The 18,532-nt window shown below is 43.8% G+C and overlaps 1 protein-coding gene across 2 annotated transcripts in view; it reads right to left on the bottom strand.

Moving 5' to 3' along the window:
- The window catches only part of dna2 (DNA replication helicase/nuclease 2), a 117,993-nt gene that overhangs the window by 32,452 nt on the left and 67,009 nt on the right, over positions 1-18,532 (bottom strand). For both annotated transcript variants that reach the window (XM_088334853.1, XM_088334854.1), the window contains 3 exons: positions 18,048-18,137; positions 2,901-3,114; positions 2,729-2,818 (listed from right to left, as the gene is read on the bottom strand). In XM_088334853.1, coding sequence (XP_088190979.1) covers positions 2,729-2,818; positions 2,901-3,114; positions 18,048-18,137 — 394 coding nt within the window. The remainder of the gene's footprint in view (positions 1-2,728; positions 2,819-2,900; positions 3,115-18,047; positions 18,138-18,532) is intronic.

Below are 18,532 nucleotides of genomic sequence, written 5' to 3'. Positions count from 1 at the left end.
GTTCATGTTCAGTTGTGTCCCTACTTCATTATAATACAGAAAAATCGAAGTCCGTTTTTTGTTATGTTTTTCATTTAAAACTGTTATTTAATAGCCTTAACGCATAGTTGTGGTATTGCCAGGTATTAAAAGTTTAGGTTGTCAAAAGTCAAAAGTAATCCCTCAACATGATTTCTGACTCTTTCATGGCTAAAATAACAATTCTAGGCAGCCGGTATGATAAAGGGTTAAGCCGGGAGGCCTCAGACAATCATCGCGGGGGCGCTATTGGCCCCGAGGCTGCGAGTTTGAGAACCCTGGTCTAAAGGGACCCTGTATAATTTGACCACGAGACAAACTACTCAAAGTGACCAAATCGTAAAATTTTACTCACAATCTTTTTCGTCCTATCGTTCAAAATTTATTTTTTAGGGGGTTACCCTTAGCAACAATCATGTCAGCTCCCTCAAGGTGAGCCTCCGTCCATCCATCCATTACCTGCACCGCTTATCTTCAGTAGGGTTGCATGTTTTTGGAATGTGGGTGGAAACCGGAGTGCCCGAGGAAATCTACGAAAGCACGGGGAGAACATGCAAACTCCAGAACTGTGCTGCATGCGCGCTAACCACTGCGCCGCCGTGCTGCTCTAGGTGAGCCTCATCGTTATATAAAATAAATACACATTTCTTGACCTACGAGTATTTGAAAAACAATTGTTAATATGAAATTAATTGACCGGTTCAAATTGTCCCTAGATGTGAATGAGCAAGTGAGTTGTTTGTCTCTTTTTTCCCTGTGATTGGCCTGGCAACCAGTTCAGGGTGTCCCCTGCCTGAAGATAGCTGGGATGGGCTTCAGCACCCCCGTGACCCTACTGAGGATAAGTGGTGCAGATAGTGGATGGATGATTTAGATTACTACTTGTTACTTTTACTTAAATCATATCATTTTAAAGCAGGGGTCAGCAACCTTTTTGGTGTGGCGTGCCACTTTCAAATGTCCTTTTAAATCAGTGTGCCACACCAAGATGAACGACTCACACAACACATTTTTTATGTCCAACAGAGCTGTAATTTTACACCAGGCCAAATATAAAACATGGATGTAAATTGAAATCGTATAACTGACCAATTTATCTTCCACTATTCTTGTTCATCAATAAACTAATAAATTAATGTGAGCAACTTGTCGAAGCAGTCTTCAGTTTAGCGCATTTCTACGTTGATTGGAAACACTGAAAAGGTGATGAGCTTCAAGGCGATCGGTAATAATACAGCTGTAGCGGTCATTTTCAACGTTGCACGTACTCTCCAACTGCCACACCACAGGATGAGACTCAAGTTGTTTACATGTGACGTAGGCCAATACGTCACTGAGGTCTACAGCTAATTAGCATTACGGCCATCTACTGGACTGGAGTGGAACCTTGCAAGTGCCGTCCAATTTCTTAGGGGACAATGTTCACTTGCACTCCTCTTACTTGAGGGGACTACACTATGGAAGGACCTCACTGGAGGGTTCTCAAGGCCAAGTGAGAGGAATGGGATTGGGCCTTAAACTTTTTATTGTTGAAGAATCAACCATTCTTCTTCAAGAATATACTACAATCAAAAAACAAGTGCTATGGACAGCTACCATACCATTCATCAATGAAATCTTATTGCAAAAAGTATAAAAACTTAAATAACAGCAGCAAGGCAGAAGGATACTTGAAAATAAGTGCAACAGAAATGACAGCTGTAAAGCAGCGCGTGCGTGTGTGTGTGTGCGTGCGCGTGCGTGCGTGTGCGTGGAGGTAGTGACAAAAAATAACAATACGGGACTCGTTCGAGTCTCCGTAATTGGAATGAGCCGAACACAAACACATCGGGCAGCATCCATTGGAGGGCAAGTCTGGTGCCAGCAGCCGCGGTAATTCCAGCTCCAATAGCGTATTTTAAAGTTGCTGCAGTTAAAAAGCTCCTAATTGGACCCCGGGACGCGAGCTGACGCACGCACGCGCACACACACACACACACACACACACACACACACACAGTAAAGAATAGTACAGTACATGGTTTTCCGTGCTTTGCTATGCAGTGAGCAATGCGATAACTTGCTTCAGTGGTGGTGTTTTTAGCAGTGACAAAGGTTTTCAAGGTCTGTTTTTGTTTGCCGTACAGCCCATTTTAATGTCTCCACCTTGTCCGACTCATCCTTGAATTCATGTTCATTTTTCGTCTCGTGATGACGTTTAAACACTTGATGTGCGAGCAACAACGCTGTCGAGGCATAATGCACAGACAGCACGGTCATTCTTTTTGCACAAAGCCCCAGTCATCTGTCCACGCTGGCTGGAAAGAACGAGATTTTTTCCGCTGGAAGACTGTCATGATACATTAATTTATCGCGTGCCGGGGTTTCTGTACTTAGGTTAAAACACAGTTCTCTCCTCCTCTGCGAGGCATCGCGCAGACACACACACACACACGGAGCAGAGAAGGGGGGGCTACCATAAAGCGCCCTAAACAACACGGCGCGCAACTAAAAATGTCTATATTTCAGGTAGATATATGAATTTTTAAAAATAATCATTACAGTATTATTTATAGTCCTTTGCCGTGCGCTCACGTGCCACTGGTTAACCCCTTGCGTGCCACTGCTGGCACGCGTGTCATAGGTTGCCGACCCCTGTTCTAAAGTAACAATACATTTACTTGTGTAAAACATTTTGGGGTACTCTACCCATGTCTGCCTCTACACTTACCTTTATCATCAGTGACAGAAGAAGGTGAATGATGGCCGCCTCGGTGCTATTGCTTATGCCTCCTTGTCCGAAAGACTCTAAAGCTGGCACCTTGCGTGGGAGATGGCATAATTAATGTTTGGGAATAACAGTGCACAAAGCTTGAAACTCAACGAGTTGGTTTCTTACATACCGCTGAGCAATCAAGGAAGCAAACTGGTTTGCTAGGTAACAACACAGCGTGCACCCATGCTAGATCCAATCCAGGACACCAGTCCGACAGAGAGGCAAGCTCCGACTGCACAGACATCAACCAGGGTAGAGAGAGGAGAGCCAAGGCTGTTCTCTCCGAGCCGCACTCCAAGCGGCCGTCATACATCAGACAGTTGCTCAGGGACATGATCTGCCTGCCATTAGGAGTTTGAAGGATGGTCACCACCAGTGTTTATTTAACGTATTTGCATGACCATAAGGTGCACATAAAAGTCTCAGATTTTCTTCAAATTGCGCACGTCCAATTGGGCAGTGCACCCCGTGTCACATGTAAAGTGGCGGACCAGCGCGGTGGCCTTAAGGTTGGGTGTCTCCCCAGAGACTGGGAGGTCCCAAGTTCGAGCCCTGGCCTATTCATACGTAAGACTTAAAACTTTTTGTGGTGAAATCCAATATCTCTGGGAGATTGTTTACATTTCCAACTAAAAGCGACTTCCTGTGACATCTAGGCGTCTTACAAGTGTCGTGCTGGCACAAAGGAGGACACGCAACGTCACAATGGATTGTTTGCGGAAGTTAAAGTTATTGTCTTGGCGCTTGTGTTTCATGAAACAGTTTCATTTTTTTCAACCCTGACCAAGACTACAGAGGTGAAGAAATCCCCACCAGATTATAATGAAAATAATGGATTGTCGTTGCTTGGGTTAATGTGTCTGCCAGGACTGTTGTTCTAACTTTGGAAAGTGACTCTAAAAGTGAAGAAAGTTAACCTTTTAATGGAGATTTGGCAAAGCTGTCCTGGTTTGTAGTTGGTTTTGTTATTCAAATAGGCACAAAACAATCAAGTCAAAGTCCAGACCTCAATCCAATTGAGAATCTGTGGAAAGAACTGAAAACTGCAGTTCACAAACGCTTTCCATCCAAACTCAATGAGCTCATGCTGTTTTGCAAGAAGGATTGGGCAAAAATATCAATTTCTTTATGCACAAAACTGAGACATACCCCAAGCGACTTGCAGCTGTAATCGCAGCAAAAGGTGACGCTACAAAGTATTAACTCAATGGGGCTGAATAACCTGAATAACACCCACTTTTTCGACTTTTATTTGTAAAAAGTTTAAAATATCCAATAAAGTGCGTTTCACTTCATTAATGTGTCCCATTTTCTATTCTTTACAAAAAATTAGTTTTACATCTTTATGTTTGAAGTCTGAAATGTGGCAAAAGGTCACAAAGTTCAAGGTGGCCAAATTGTTTCGCAAGCCACTGTATTTTTTAACTTTTAGAATGCAACTGCTGTGTGATCGATCAAGACGCATCCATGCCACCTGATCGTCATCGATAGGCCAGAGACAACACTACTGTGCATTCAACCAGGTGGGAAGAAGCAAAGTAATCAACAAACCTGGCGGCCGAAAACACGGGAGAGGGATCAATGGAGTGTTTTGGATTTAATTGATATTTTAAGGAAGAACTCTATTCAGACTCTGGTGGCACAATAACTTTCAAATTGCTAAACTAAAAATGGCAGTTTGGCCGGGAGTGCGACTTATACTCTGGATATATCTGTAACATTTTTAACACATTATTAGGCAGGAAGGAACACAAAACTGCAAAGTGGCAAATCTCATTAAGTCAAGTCAAATTTATTTATACAGCGCTTAATCACAAAAATGTCTCAAAGGACTGCACAGGATTACAATGACACAATTACCTGATCTTAAACCAACATGCGGGCAAGGAACAACTCTAAACCTCAGCGTGAGAAAAAGAGAAACCCCGAGAAGGGACCTCACAAGTGGTATCCCCCTTTCAGGATGACCAGGGTGAATAACATTTAGCATTACAGTACACAAACATAGTAAACACTTGGTAACATGTTAAAAATTTGTCAGGAAAGTGCATGACAGCAGCGACACCCCCAGCCTGTATATTAGTCCAGAAAGTCTATGACGGTCACGACGCAGCTTCTCATCTCTGCCAGCTGGTCCATGCAGGCGTTCATATGCTTCAGGTCAAACGCTGGTCTGCTGACTCATCTCAAATCGTCCTTCTCATTCGTATCACCACCAGGCAGGCAGTGGGAAAAAGACAGGACGATAAAGAATATGAGGTGGGCATCAATCATAAGCTTTGTAATAGAAGTTTGTCTTAAGCCTTGATTTAAAAACTTCCATTGAGGTTGCAGATCTTATCTCCGGAGGCAAGGCATTCCATAGCACCGGGGCCCGGATGGAGAACGCTTTCAAGCCTGCAGACTTCTTGGCTCTCGGAGTCACAAGTAGACCGGCATTTTCTGAGCGCAGACTCCGTGCAGGAACATAGGGGGAAATCAAATCGGAGAGATAAGAGGGTGCAAGTCCATGCAAACATTTGTATGTTAATAAGAGAACCTTAAAGTCTCATCTTAAGTGGACTGGGAGCCAGTGCAAGTTGGCCAATACAGGAGTAATATGCTCAAACTTTTTGGTCTTAGTCAAAAGTCTAGCTGCCGCATTCTGAACCAGCTGCAAACTTTTGATACTAAACATCGGGAGACCAGAAAGCAATACATTACAGTAATCAAGCCGAGAAGTAATAGACGCATGAATTAAAACCTCTGCATCTGATTGGGACAGCATCGAACGAATCTTCGCAATATTACGGAGGTGGTAGAAAGCTATTCTAGTAATATTTTTCACGTGTAACTGAAACGACAGATTCGGATCAAATATAACACCTAGATTTTTGACCGAGTCACTATGGGTGATATTACATTTGTCTAGGTTCAGGGTAGTGTTTGAAAACAGCTCACGACAGTGAGCTGGACCAATAATCAACATTTCAGTTTTTTCTGGGTTAAGGCGCAAACAATTAAGTGACATCCATCTTTGAATCTCAGTAAGGCAAGCCTCCAGATTTCTACAACTTAACTGTCCAGTTGTCTCCAGTGGCACATACAGTTGAGTGTCATCTACATAGCAATGGAAACTAATATTATACTTGCGGATAATGTCACCAAGCGGGATCATATAAATACTAAAAAGAAGGGTGCCAAGTACAGAGCCCTGTGGAACACCACAGGGGACATTAGATTGTTTAGAGGTCAGATTGGCATAGTTAACACATTGCATCCTGTCTGACAGGTAGGACCTAAACCATGAGAGTACAGTTCCTGAGATACCAATGCATTCCAGACGAACAAGTAATATGTTGTGGTCGACAGTATCAAAAGCAGCACTGAGATCCAGCAGCAGTAACATTGATGAGGCACTGGAATCTATTGCTAAAAGGAGATCATTGGTTACTTTAGCCAGGGCTGTCTTAGTACCGTATTGTCAGCACTATAAGGCGCACCTAAAAGCCTTTATTTTTTTCAAAAGCTGACCATGCGCCTTATAATACAGTGTGCCTTATTTATGGATCAATTTTAAAATTGCAAAGATTTCCAAATAACTTGCAGCCGCCGACTAGATTTTCCCCCGAACGTCAAGTAGTACGCAGTGTATGCTGGGATTTATTTACCGGCGTTTCATTGGCTAACCAATGTGTCAATCATCATTTGAATCGATCACTATTGGCTAAAGTTATTCGGAGGTCAAAGGGCGGATCCTTTTTATCATTTACAGGCTGGCATTGGCTTAAACGGCAACACAAAGCCTGCAATTGGCCGAAAAAGATGAATGTTTATGGCACGTGGCTGACGGCATAGAGAAAGCATTTTTTTCTATTCTGTATTTGAAAATATTTTATTCTCCTGGATTTACTACCCTCACGGATATAAGAGGACATTGGCTGCACATTATTATGAACACAACGACTTTGGTGAGCTACTCCGGGTTTTACATTGACCCTGTATCTTGTTTCAGACTGAACTTGATGTTTCTGTGATAAGCGGTGCAGATAATAGATGGAATGGAGTGTCTATTTTTCAATTAAACTCAATTCCAAGCGTTTATCGTCATATGCACAGTAAAGTTGCGAGCGAAAAAGAAAATAGATACAAAGGAATGGTTGGCATTTCTTGAATCCCAAGACTTTAACCTTTCGAATGATGGAACGATCCATTTGAGTGACATCGTACGGACACTGCATCCGCACGTGTTCTCGACACGTATTTGCGTCTTTGCAAGCTAAGGGGGGGGTAATAAGTTGGACTGAACTATCTGACTGTTTTGTTGACGTTCCCATTGTAGCGCCTTATAATCCGGTGCGTCTTATGTTTGTCAAAAATAGGACCAAAAACTATTTTTTCGGGGTGCGCCCTATAACCCGGTGCGCCTTATAGTGCGGAAAATACGGTAGATTGGTTTGCCCTAAATGCTGACTGGAAAGTTTCAAAGAGGTTATTTTCTGACATGAAGTCATTTAACTGCTGTGCAGCGACCTTTTCAAGTAATTTTGCAAAAAATGGCAGATTTGACACTAGGCTTTCTGGGTCAAGGTTAGGTCGCTTAAGCTAGGGTTTGATGACGGCAGACTTGAAGGCTACAGGAACAATACCCGAGGATAGCGATATATTATTAATATTTAAACTGATGGTCCTAAGATCCCAAACAGATCCTTCACCAGTGAAGCTGGAAACGGATCAAGCAGGCAAGTAGTTTGTTTGGCCCTACTGACCATCTGTATTAGACTATCAGGGGACAAATCATTGAACCTGGAGAATGTTTCTGAACAACCGCCGACACGGTCCTTACCTAACACCTCCACATCTTTGAGATAGGAGGAGGTTACAGAGCGTTCTTTTAAAATTTAATTCCTGATTAGTTGAATCTTTTTATTAAAAAATTCCATAATGTCATTAGCAGAATAAGTAGAACTATTTGGGTTAGGTTGTTGTCTGGTTAATTTCGCCATTGTGTCAAACAAAAATTTCGGATTATTCCAGTAGCCTAGATGGTAAGGCGCCCGCTTTGAGACTGGGAGGTCGGTGGTTCGCGCCCCGGCCGAGTCATTCCTAAGACTTAAAAAGTGGTCGGCGGCGCCCTCTGTTGGCTGCGGCTGCATCGGCTCGCTACAACGGGTCAGGTGCAATCGACATTTCGTTCTGTGTACATTGTTACACAGAATGACAATACAAGGAAATTATTATTATTATTATTATTATGTTTAACAATAGTCTTAGAGAAAAACGATGCTTTAGCTCAGGCAAGAGCTACTTTATATTTCAGCAAGCTGTCACACCAGGCCAGTCGGAAGACCTCCAAGCTTTGTCATTTTCGTTCAAGTTTTCTGCAACCTTGTTTGAGTGCCCTGGTTTCTTCAGTAAACCAAGGTGTATGCTTCTTAGGTCGAAATTTATGCCTTAGGGGCGCCAGAGAATCAAAAACATTAACCAAAGCAGTATTAAAGTTGTTTGTAAGTGAGTCAACAGACCCAGTGTACAGGGAAGGCTGCAGTTACCATAGGTAATAGTTATTTTAAAGCTAATGCCGTTGTAGGGCGGATATTGCGACGCTAAAGCCTACATTTTCCTTATCACAGTAAACATTAAACAGCACCTCACACTTAACAAGATAATCATCAGAGATCGCATTAGGATACGGTAACACTAACATTTGAGGCTACTACGCCACGGGTCAGAACAAGATCTCGAGTGTTCCCATCTTTATAAGTGGGCACATCAACTATTTGATTGAAACCAAATGTATCAATCAGTGACTTAAAAGCAATTGCAAGTGAATTTGATGGGGAGTTTATGTGAACATTAAAATCACCAATAATTACAACATTGTCCGCATAAGTTACTAAGTCTGTTAACAGTTCCGAAAATTCATCCCAAAAATGTAAATATGGTCCAGGTGGGCGATACACAACAACTACATAAATTGGTGTTGACATTAACGACCTCATAACAAGTGCTTCAAACGTTTTAAAAACAGTAGGGGTACCAGGAGTAAATTTCAACTTACCTTCCGATATAAGAGCAGCGCCTCCACCTTTTTTGCATGGTCGTGCCAAGTGCGAACTCACAAACTTAGGGGGAAAAGCCTCATTTAACACTACAAACTCATTTGGTTTTAACCAGGTCTCAAAAAGGCTAATAAGGTTAAGATTGTGTTCATTAATAAGGTCACTGACAAGTAAAGCTTTGGAGGCTAGTGATCCAATATTCAGAAGGCCAAGCTTCAGCACTGTGGACTGAGCGGAACCCTTTCCCGAGTTTTGAACCTTAATGGCAACCTTAGTGGTAACCTCCACAGGATTATACTGCCAGGATTATCTGGTGGCAGATGCGGCCCGAACTCCATACCACAGGAATATTGTTGACAGGTGGAGTAGCAGGATGATTAGTGGTAGAAAATCATGTTATTTCTTCTCCCTCCTCACCTAAAAAGGGAGAATCAGAGGTAAGAATCACAGGGTGTGTGGTGCAGGCAATGGAACACTCTAAACTACAAATACTATTTGAATTGCATGAATTTAGCATAGCGCTAGTTAGCTCTAGCATTACAGACTCCACACCCGTGGTTACAGGTTCACTAATCACCTGTGACCTGGCCTGCACTAGTGTACCCTGTCATGGAAGGCTTAAACAGTAATCTATATTTTTAGAAAGAGTGAAAGCACCTTCCCAGTTAGGGTGAAGGCCGTCTCTCCTCAGCAGGTCAGGTCGGCCCTAGAAAGCAGGCCAGTTAACCACATACCTAAATCCCTGCTGACTCCAGAAACTTGCCGGCCACCGGTTTAACGAGACTAGTCTTCTAAACCTCTCATCATTGCCTCTTGCAGGCAAGGGGCCAGAGACAATTACTCGATGCCGACTCATCTTGCTGGCGAGATTACAGGTCCTAGCAATATTTTTCTTTGTAATCTCAGATTGCCTCATTTTAGTATCATTAGAATAGAATAGAATAGAATATACCTTTATTGTCATTGTTACAAATGGGCTAACATATTGTGACAACGAAATTGGGCATGACACTCCAGTTTTACACATTCATAGTGTCCCGACGGATCACCACCTTATCGTGGTGGGGCACTTTGCGCGTCTCCATGACCCCTAGAGCTATGTCGGCGGGAGTCTCGTACTCCTGGTAGGGTTACCCAAGCCCAACAGGTCGAAGGGTAGAGTCCAGACTAAGAGTGATCCCAAAAGCTGGTGGCGGCACGCTTTGAGGCGGTTTCCTACAGACCTGGATCCCGTTAGCCGCCTGCAGTTGTAGGAAGATGCCAGTCGTCTAGGGTCTCCCTTGCCACTGGAACCATCTTCTTTACAATCAAGATAGTGGCGTTGGGGAAAGCGCACCCCTTACGCCACTTTAAAAACCATCATTGCGCAGGTATCCTCTTTTACCCGAGTCTCCGACCACAATCCAGGATCGGACTGTTCAAACATCAGCAGACTCACAAATAAAAGAAGATGGTCATCATCGAATCGATGGACAACCCCAAGAGAAGAAGAGACACATTCATAGTGAGGTATGAGCAAGAAGATAAAGGAACAGAGAAGATAATGTTATAAGACAAGGGGGATAAGGCTATAGTTATAATTTACATGGTATTTACACAAGAAATGTCGGCATGTGGGATGTTACATACAGGGTTGTCGTGATAACGTTGGTATCGTAACGGTTGTGCAATATTGCATTTGGTGCAAAGTCATCATAGTGCAAAAATAGTCAGCATATGCATTGGTGCAAACATAGACATCATAGTGCAGAAACAGGAAATGGTCAGACATTGTGCAATTTGAGCATTTAAACGTAGTGCAGTCGACATGTGCAAGAACAAGACATGAGTAACATTATATTCGTATGAGGTAGTGTTGGCACGAGTTTTAAGTTTTTTTTTGTGCGGTGTCTGTTTGAGCAGTGAACAAACATAGTGCAGACAGCATGTACGTGAGTACCATTTTACATACGTGTGAGGTAGTTTTTTTGCAACAGTTTTCAGTTTTTTGTGCGGTGTCTGTTTAGGGTGGTAATGGCTGTGGGGAAGAAACTGTCTCTGAGTCTGTTCGTTTTTGCTTTGTGTGACCTGTAGCGCTGTAGAGCCGACGTGAATGACTACAGTGAGACCTCGCTACTTCGCGGTTCGACGTTCGCGGCTTCAGAGCTTCGCGGTCTGTAATGGTAAAAAAATAAAAAGATAAAAATTTAAAAATCTATATATTTTTTTTTTAATTAATAATGAAAAATATTACATTAAAATTAGAAATTACATTTTTTTACAAAATTTTAAAACACGAAGAATGCACGTATACGCAAGCGTCACGGCCATAAACGCAAGCTCATTGGCCAGCACTCGCTGAATACTCGACTCCCCATTGGCCCATTCAAAACGGTATGCCACGCATATCTCGTTCGTTTACTATACGTACAGCACAATACAGTACGCTTTTCGCCATTACTGTAGTTAGCCTTTGTCTCGAGGTGATTTTTAAAGTTTTGTTAAGTCCTCGCGATGGCTCCTAAACGCCCATCATCCCTTGGTGACGCTTGTGAACCTAAGATGAAGCGAAAGATGCTATCAATTACCGAAAAAGTGAGTTTGCTGGACAAAATGAAAGCGGGAAATAGCTATGCTAATGTAGCCCGACAATATGGCCTTAACGAATCCACGGTACGCTACATAAAGAAGGAAGAGCAGAACAGCCGCAAAATGGCTGCAATATCGTTCACAAAAGATACCAAAAGGGTTGTTAACACCACAAATAAGACCATGGTGCGAATGGAAAAGGCACTGGTCATTTGGATCCACGATTGTCGGGCGAAGAAAATTAGCCTGGATGCTAACCTAATCTGAGATAAGGCTAAGTCTTTGTATGATGCAATGGCGCCTGAGGGTACTACGCCACCTCCTGCATCTATTACGCCGCCTCCTGCAGTTTCTCCTGCATCGTCGTCGCAGTCATCCGAGGAGCAGTAAAACTCTTCCTGTCCCTGTGCAGTCATTCATCGTTGTTACCTCATTGTACTGCACAGGTCTTTTTATCAACTAATGGACGCTTAAAAGAACTTATTGTAAGAGGTAAGTTAAATTTTGTTTTTAATGTTTGATTGTATAACAAGAATCTCTCTCTCTAACCGTATTCCATATGGTGTACTGTATTGTACTGTATACAGGGGGGGTGTACTGCAAAGGTTTTCACTTTTTGTGGGTGGTTTTGGTCCCCATTAACCGGGTTAAAAAAAAAAATATATATATATATATATATATTAAAAAAAATTTTTTATTTTTTTTGGTGCGCCGCTACTTCGCGGATTTTCACTTATCGCGGGTGGTTTTGGTCCCCATTAACCGCGATAACCGAGGTCTTACTGTATATCAGTATAGCTAGCCCTGTCCTGGTGTCTAGATTTGCATGTCAGCTCCCTCAAATTAGCCTCAATGTTGGGTGCTCTGGCCCCAGAAACACACATAACCGTGGCTGGGGTGCTAAGCTTTATGTTACGGGTGATGGAGTCACCTATAACTAGGGTGCGGGAGCCAGTAGACCGGGGTGGAGCGGGACTAGCTAGGGGGCTGAACTTATTATGTGTCTGAATTGGCTCACCGCGATTAGCATGCCGTTTAGGGCTAATGCTAACCGGACTAGCAGGTTCGCTACAACCCACACTAGCAGTGGTGTCCGTGGTGAGGTGTCGTGTAATACACTCCCTTTCCTGCGGTGTCAGTGTATACTAATGTGCAGCCTTGTACTTGTGCTTGAGGACTACCGAGGAAGAAGTTAAGTAAACACTCTATGAATATACCGTCCGTGCCTGTCTCTGAATCCTACTACAACCCTACTACATACACAACATATTGGCGACGAGGATGACTTGGATCGGAATCTCACAACCCCCTGCTTTGCTTGAAACCCCGGGTGAGCCTACGATGTTGTACATCACGTGGATTCAGATGTTCGAAAATTACCTGCTAGCATTGACTGCTAACGACATACCGGACAAACGAAAACGTGCACTACTGCTGCACTGTTTAGGCACAGAAGGGCAGAGAATTTTTCTTTCCCTTCCCGACACTGGCACTTCTTACAAATCCGCCTGTGATGCGCTAAAAACTTTCTTTGTACCGAAGATGAATATCGTGGCTGAGCGTAGCAAGTTCCGTCAGCGTGCTCAGAGACCGGGCGAGACCACTGCTCAGTTCATTGCCGCATTGAAGGAATTAATTACCAACTGTGACTTTGGCACGTTTGCCGATGATATGATTAGGGATCAATTCATTGAGAAGATGTCCCCTTCGAGGATCAGAGAACGCTTGCTGTTGGAAACGGACTTAAAACTTGACAAAGCGATCGCTATTGCTACGCAAATCGAATCCGGTATGTCAGAAGCTAAAGCTATTGCTCCTGTGCACGTGCCCGACGTTCCTGTGAAGCTCGTGCAACAAAGAGATAAAAGGAATCGGAGCAGCACGCATACACAGCGCTCGAGAGATAAAAGGAATCAACACAAAACCTGCTACCGTTGTGGCTCCAACTCTCACATAGCAAATGACCCCAAATGCCCTGCTAAAAATGCAAAATGCAACCAATGTGAAAAAATTTGACATTTTAGTAAAGTGTGCCGCAGCGCAATTCCTACTCGATCAGTGAGAGAAGTTACTGTCCCAGACCTTACTGTATGTCATGTAGCCCCTACAGCTGCAGTCCCAAAGCGCCTTACGTGTACAGTTGCTCTCCATGCGAATGATGAACAGTCAATTACTACCGACCTGCTTGTGGACACTGGTTCAGCAGTCTCAATTCTGCCAGAGAGAATTTACAGACAATCATTCATGCACGTGCCTCTCTCAAAGCCTACTGTACGTCTGGCGACCTACATGAAGAAGCCAATTCCAGTGTTGGGCTGTCTTGAACTTACTGCTACATACTGCTACCAGAGTGCACATACTGACTTCTACATAGTTCCCGACGGTACTCCACTACTGGGAATGGACCTGTTCACTGCACTTCGCCTCTACATACAAGATGGGCAGATTACAACACCTGCTGCATCAGAGATGAGTCACTCTGTCAACACTACAAATGCTTTAGGCGTTGCTACAGGTTTTATACACAAAGTTTAAGTGCGTGCTGATGTGCCTCCAGTCCAGCAAAAGCTACGCAGACTCCCATATGCCGTGCGTGACAAGGTGTCGGAGGAGCTGACGAAACTGGAAACTGATGGCATCATCGAGAGAGTCCACCAAGTGCAGCTACATCCAAGCAGCAGAGATCTCACAGCGTTTATAACACAAGATGGACTGTTTTGTTTCACACGAGTGCCTTTCGGCCTGGCATCAGCACCCAGTGCCTTTCAACGCATGATGTCTCGGATCCTGGCTGGTCAAAAGGGTGTACAGTGCTATTTGGACGACATCATTGTCAGTGGGGAGACGCCTGAAATACATGACGCCAGTCCTCAAACGTTTACAGGAGAGTGGGCTGAAGCTCAATGCTGCAAAATGCCACTTCAGAAAAACAGAGTTGTCCTTCCTTGGGCATCTCATCTCTGCCTCTGGTCTACATCCAGATCCTGGTCATGTACGTGCTGTGGTTGAAGCTCCCCCTCCACACGACGCTCAATCTCTGCGATCTTTCCTAGGCCTGACTGCGTGGTACTCAAAGTTTATCCCCAACTACGCCATGCTTGTGGAACCTCTCCGTGCTCTACTCAGACAGTCTGCTACATTTTACTGGTCTGAAGAGACGCAAGCCAACTTTTCTAAAGTGAAGGAGATCATCACTACTAGCTCTGCACTCGCCTTGTTTGACCCTTCCCTGCCAACTGTCGTGAGAACAGATGTGTCAGACTATGGCATCGGTGCTGCGTTGACACAAATGAAAGGTGACATAGAACAGACCATTGCATTTGCTTCCAGGACGCTGACTGCATGCGAGCGAAATTACTCAACAGTCGAAAAAGAGGCTTTGGCATGCGTCTGGGCGACTGAAAAGTGGCGTACTTATCTCTGGGGCCGTCACTTCACTTTACGGACTGATCATAGCCCTTTGACCACTCTACTCACAACCAAAGGCCTTGGACGTGCAGGCATGAGAATAGCTCGCTGGTCTGCTCGACTGCTGTGTTTTAACTACACAATCGAATACAAACCGGGACATGAGAATGTTACTGCAGATTGCCAGTCACGTTTGCCTCTCCCCATCACAGACGACCACGAGGAGATGGAGTTGGAGATGGTGGCTGCTGTGTCTCCTGATTTTGCTGCAGTCACTGCCGATGAGCTCTCCAGTGCGTGTGAGGAATGTCCAGTGCTACAGAAGGTGCGACACTACATGCAGAAGGGATGGCCTCGTACTGCAAAAGGCCTTGACCCCCTCATCGTGCCATACTTCCGTGTGCAAAATGAGCTTGCCGTGCAGAACAGTGTCATTGTGCGTGGCACTCATCGTGTTGTGATACCACAACAGCTACAGGAAAAAAATGATCCAACTTGCTCATGCTACACACCAAGGGATCGTCCGCACAAAACAAAGACTGAGAGACTTGTACTAGTGGCCTGGAATGGATTCTCACGTTGAGCTCGCCATCAAATCATGCACCACCTGCTTGCAGCATGACAAAACCGCAACCACACGTACTGCCCCATTACAGCCTGTGCCTACCCCAACTGCTGCCTGGGAAAAAGTTGCTGTGGACATTGTTGGTCCTATTCACTCTGCGCCTGCTGATTGCTGCTTCGCCATCGCCCTCATTGACTATTACAGCCAATGGCCTGAGATTGCCTTCTGCTCAAATGTTACTTCTGCCTCAGTTATGACTTTTCTTTCCATTGTGTTTAGCAGAGAAGGTAATCCACAGGAAATTGTTACTGACAATGGCCCTCAGATCGTGTCGACCGAGTTTGAAGCATTCCTTAGTGACAGGAACATCACACACCGTCGCAGCTCTGTGTACTACCCAAGGGCCAACGGTGAAATTGAGCGTTTCAACAGAGTCTTCAAGGACTGTCTACAAACAGCCCACATCGAAGGTAAACCACTGAAAGCCTTCTTCACTGAGTTTTTACAGACTTACAGAGTCACACCACATGCCGTGACTTCGGTATCCCCGGCTGAACTTTTGCATGGTAGACCACTGAATACAAAGCTTCACATCACAGGTCTTCACTCCATGAACCCCACTGCTGACAAAGGCAACATGCTACAAAACATACAAAACAAACAACGGAAGTCAAAACGATACACCGACAAACGTCGGGGTGCAAAATCACCCAGCTTCCAGATTGGCTCTGCGGTTCGCATCCGCAAACCTGGAATCATTGCCAAAGGACACTCAAAGTTCACCAAGCCACTAACAGTGGTAGCCCAAAAGGGTCCAGCCACTTATCTGCTGTCTGATGGAAAGGTGTGGAATGCTTTCCACCTTGCCCATTCTTCCACCTGTGCTGCTGCTTCAGCGTCACAGCCTGCTGATGCTGATGCTTGCCTCCTGCCAAGCAACCAAGGTGCTGAGCCACCTGAACCTGAAACTGTGCCCTCACCACATCCCTCCCCGAGTGCACAGAGAATACGACATGCTCCTGCATGGCTTCAAGATTACGTGACTTAAAACAAAAAAGAAGATACAGAAAAGATGTGGTGATGTTCAAAAAAAAAAAAAAAAGACATGATGAATGTTCATTGTTTAAAAATTTGTCATGTTTGTTTAGATGTGATCCTCATACAGTCTGCTTACATTTACAAGGTTTACACACTTTTTGCTTACCGATATTGACAGTATAGTTCCTTACATTATTGTCTACCTTTGATAAAAATTTACCTCTTATCTGGTAATGAATATTGAAATGTATGTTTTCTATAAACTCATACTTACCGAAGAGTTATTGCGTATTTCAGATTAATGCTACGGTTTGTGTCCTATTCTAACAAAAAGAGAATATGTGGTGTCGTGTAATACACTCCCTTTCCTGCGGTGTCGCTGTATACTAATGTGCAGCCTTGTACTTGTGCTTGAGAACTACCGAAGTTAAGTAAACACTCTATGAATATACCGTCCGTGCCTGTCTCTGAATCCCACTACAACCCTACTACATACACAACACATGGCACCTAACATTTTCCTTTTAAACTGCTCTAGCTCACGGACACGCCCCTCTAGGAGGGCTACTTGACTACAGAAGCGGGAGCAACCTTTACAACAACCCAAACTCTCTTGTGAGCAGTCGGAAGCTGAACAGCGTCTTAGCAGCCGTGGGAGGGGGTTGCCCTTCACTAGCGATCGGCAGCAGGGTGACTGTAAAACAATTGTGCGCGGCACTTACCTTACGCAAATCGTCCGAGATACTTACCTGAAACTTTTCTACTGTTCGAGATAAAAACTCCCGCCACTCGATAACACGGAAGTAAAGCGACACAACATGTGAGGCAGCTTCGAAACAGACAGCAAGTGGTGAACAGCGATTGCATACCATTCATCTCTGCATGGAAGTATTGGAACTTTGCTTTTACAGTTGCTGGTAGCCTTGTAACTGTTTTGTTAGTGTTGCATAGTTTGACTTGAAAAACCTGCATGGGATAAGTTTACCTGCCGTCATTACAGCATGTGCTCCTTGCTTGGCTTCCCCTCCTTTTCCAGCTAGCTCCCCGTAGAGTTGGGATGTTGTTTTTTCCCAATTAGCCCTGCTAATCACTGCGGGTTTTTTGATCGGCTAGCCTGGCGTTACCACCGGTTTTGCCGCATTCCTTGGTTTGTTTATTTTCGGCCGGCTTTGTGTCTGTTGCCGTAAATGCATTTTAAGTTGGTTTATGGTTAGCCTGGGTTCTTACCCATGTTTTTTGGTCGGCCAACCTTGCATGTTTCCGGTTTCTGTTAACTGTTGGTGGCTCTCCATTGTTACCAGTTAGCCCGTTTTTGGCTGCTGGCCGTTTTTTGGATTATTACTATATCCAAATCGCCTAGGCCTTCTCCACAATAACTACTAAAACTTAAAACACTCGTAACCTCGTTGACTAGCACATAAAACAGTACGGGATTGGTATGGTAAGGTCCTAGTTTTCTTCACATGACATCACAGCTTAGATTGACATGCCGTCTTCAAAATGCATTGTTTCGGAAAATATTATTGAATTGGAATATGCCAATGACATTCACAGTATAGATGTTATGCGAAAACCGCATACTATTTTCTCACATTATGCATGTTTGATAATTTGGGAATACCTTCAAGGAGTCAAGCAAGCAAGAAATGCATACCTATTCATGCGGTACTGGACGTTGAGTTGGACCACAGCTTCATTATGGCACTCAAGGCGCTTAAACAGACTCTCATCCATCCCTAGGGATCTGTTGAAAATAGTGAAACATATTTGTTTTATGGGGAAATCATACAATTTTTTTCAGCAAAACATGATTCCTGTTGTCAAGAGAAAATGACATAACAGGCGTCCGTAATTTAAGATAACGGCTAATAATAGCTCTATTGTTTTCTGGAGCTGTTGTTGTAAATATTTATAATCAGTTTTCATTTTTTAGGGTCATTTATTGAAATTGATGCCTTACATTTGCCACACAATTGCCTGTTTGTGTGGCTTCATTTCATCCGTTGCAACATACAGTATGAATGTGAACTTTAACCTAAATGTTTATAAAATAAAAAGGACTTTAATTTAAAAATTAGGTTAAAAGAAAAAAATAACATTGTATTTTATTTTTCTTAGCTCTAAGACATTAAAATCTAG

This window comes from Urocampus carinirostris, chromosome 4, assembly GCF_059441175.1.
Source record: "Urocampus carinirostris isolate Australia breed hairy pipefish chromosome 4, RoL_Ucar_1.0, whole genome shotgun sequence".
Taxonomy (NCBI): Eukaryota; Metazoa; Chordata; class Actinopteri; order Syngnathiformes; family Syngnathidae; genus Urocampus; species Urocampus carinirostris.
Note: the sequence above shows the minus strand (reverse complement) of the source record. Positions and strands in the feature narration are given on the sequence as shown.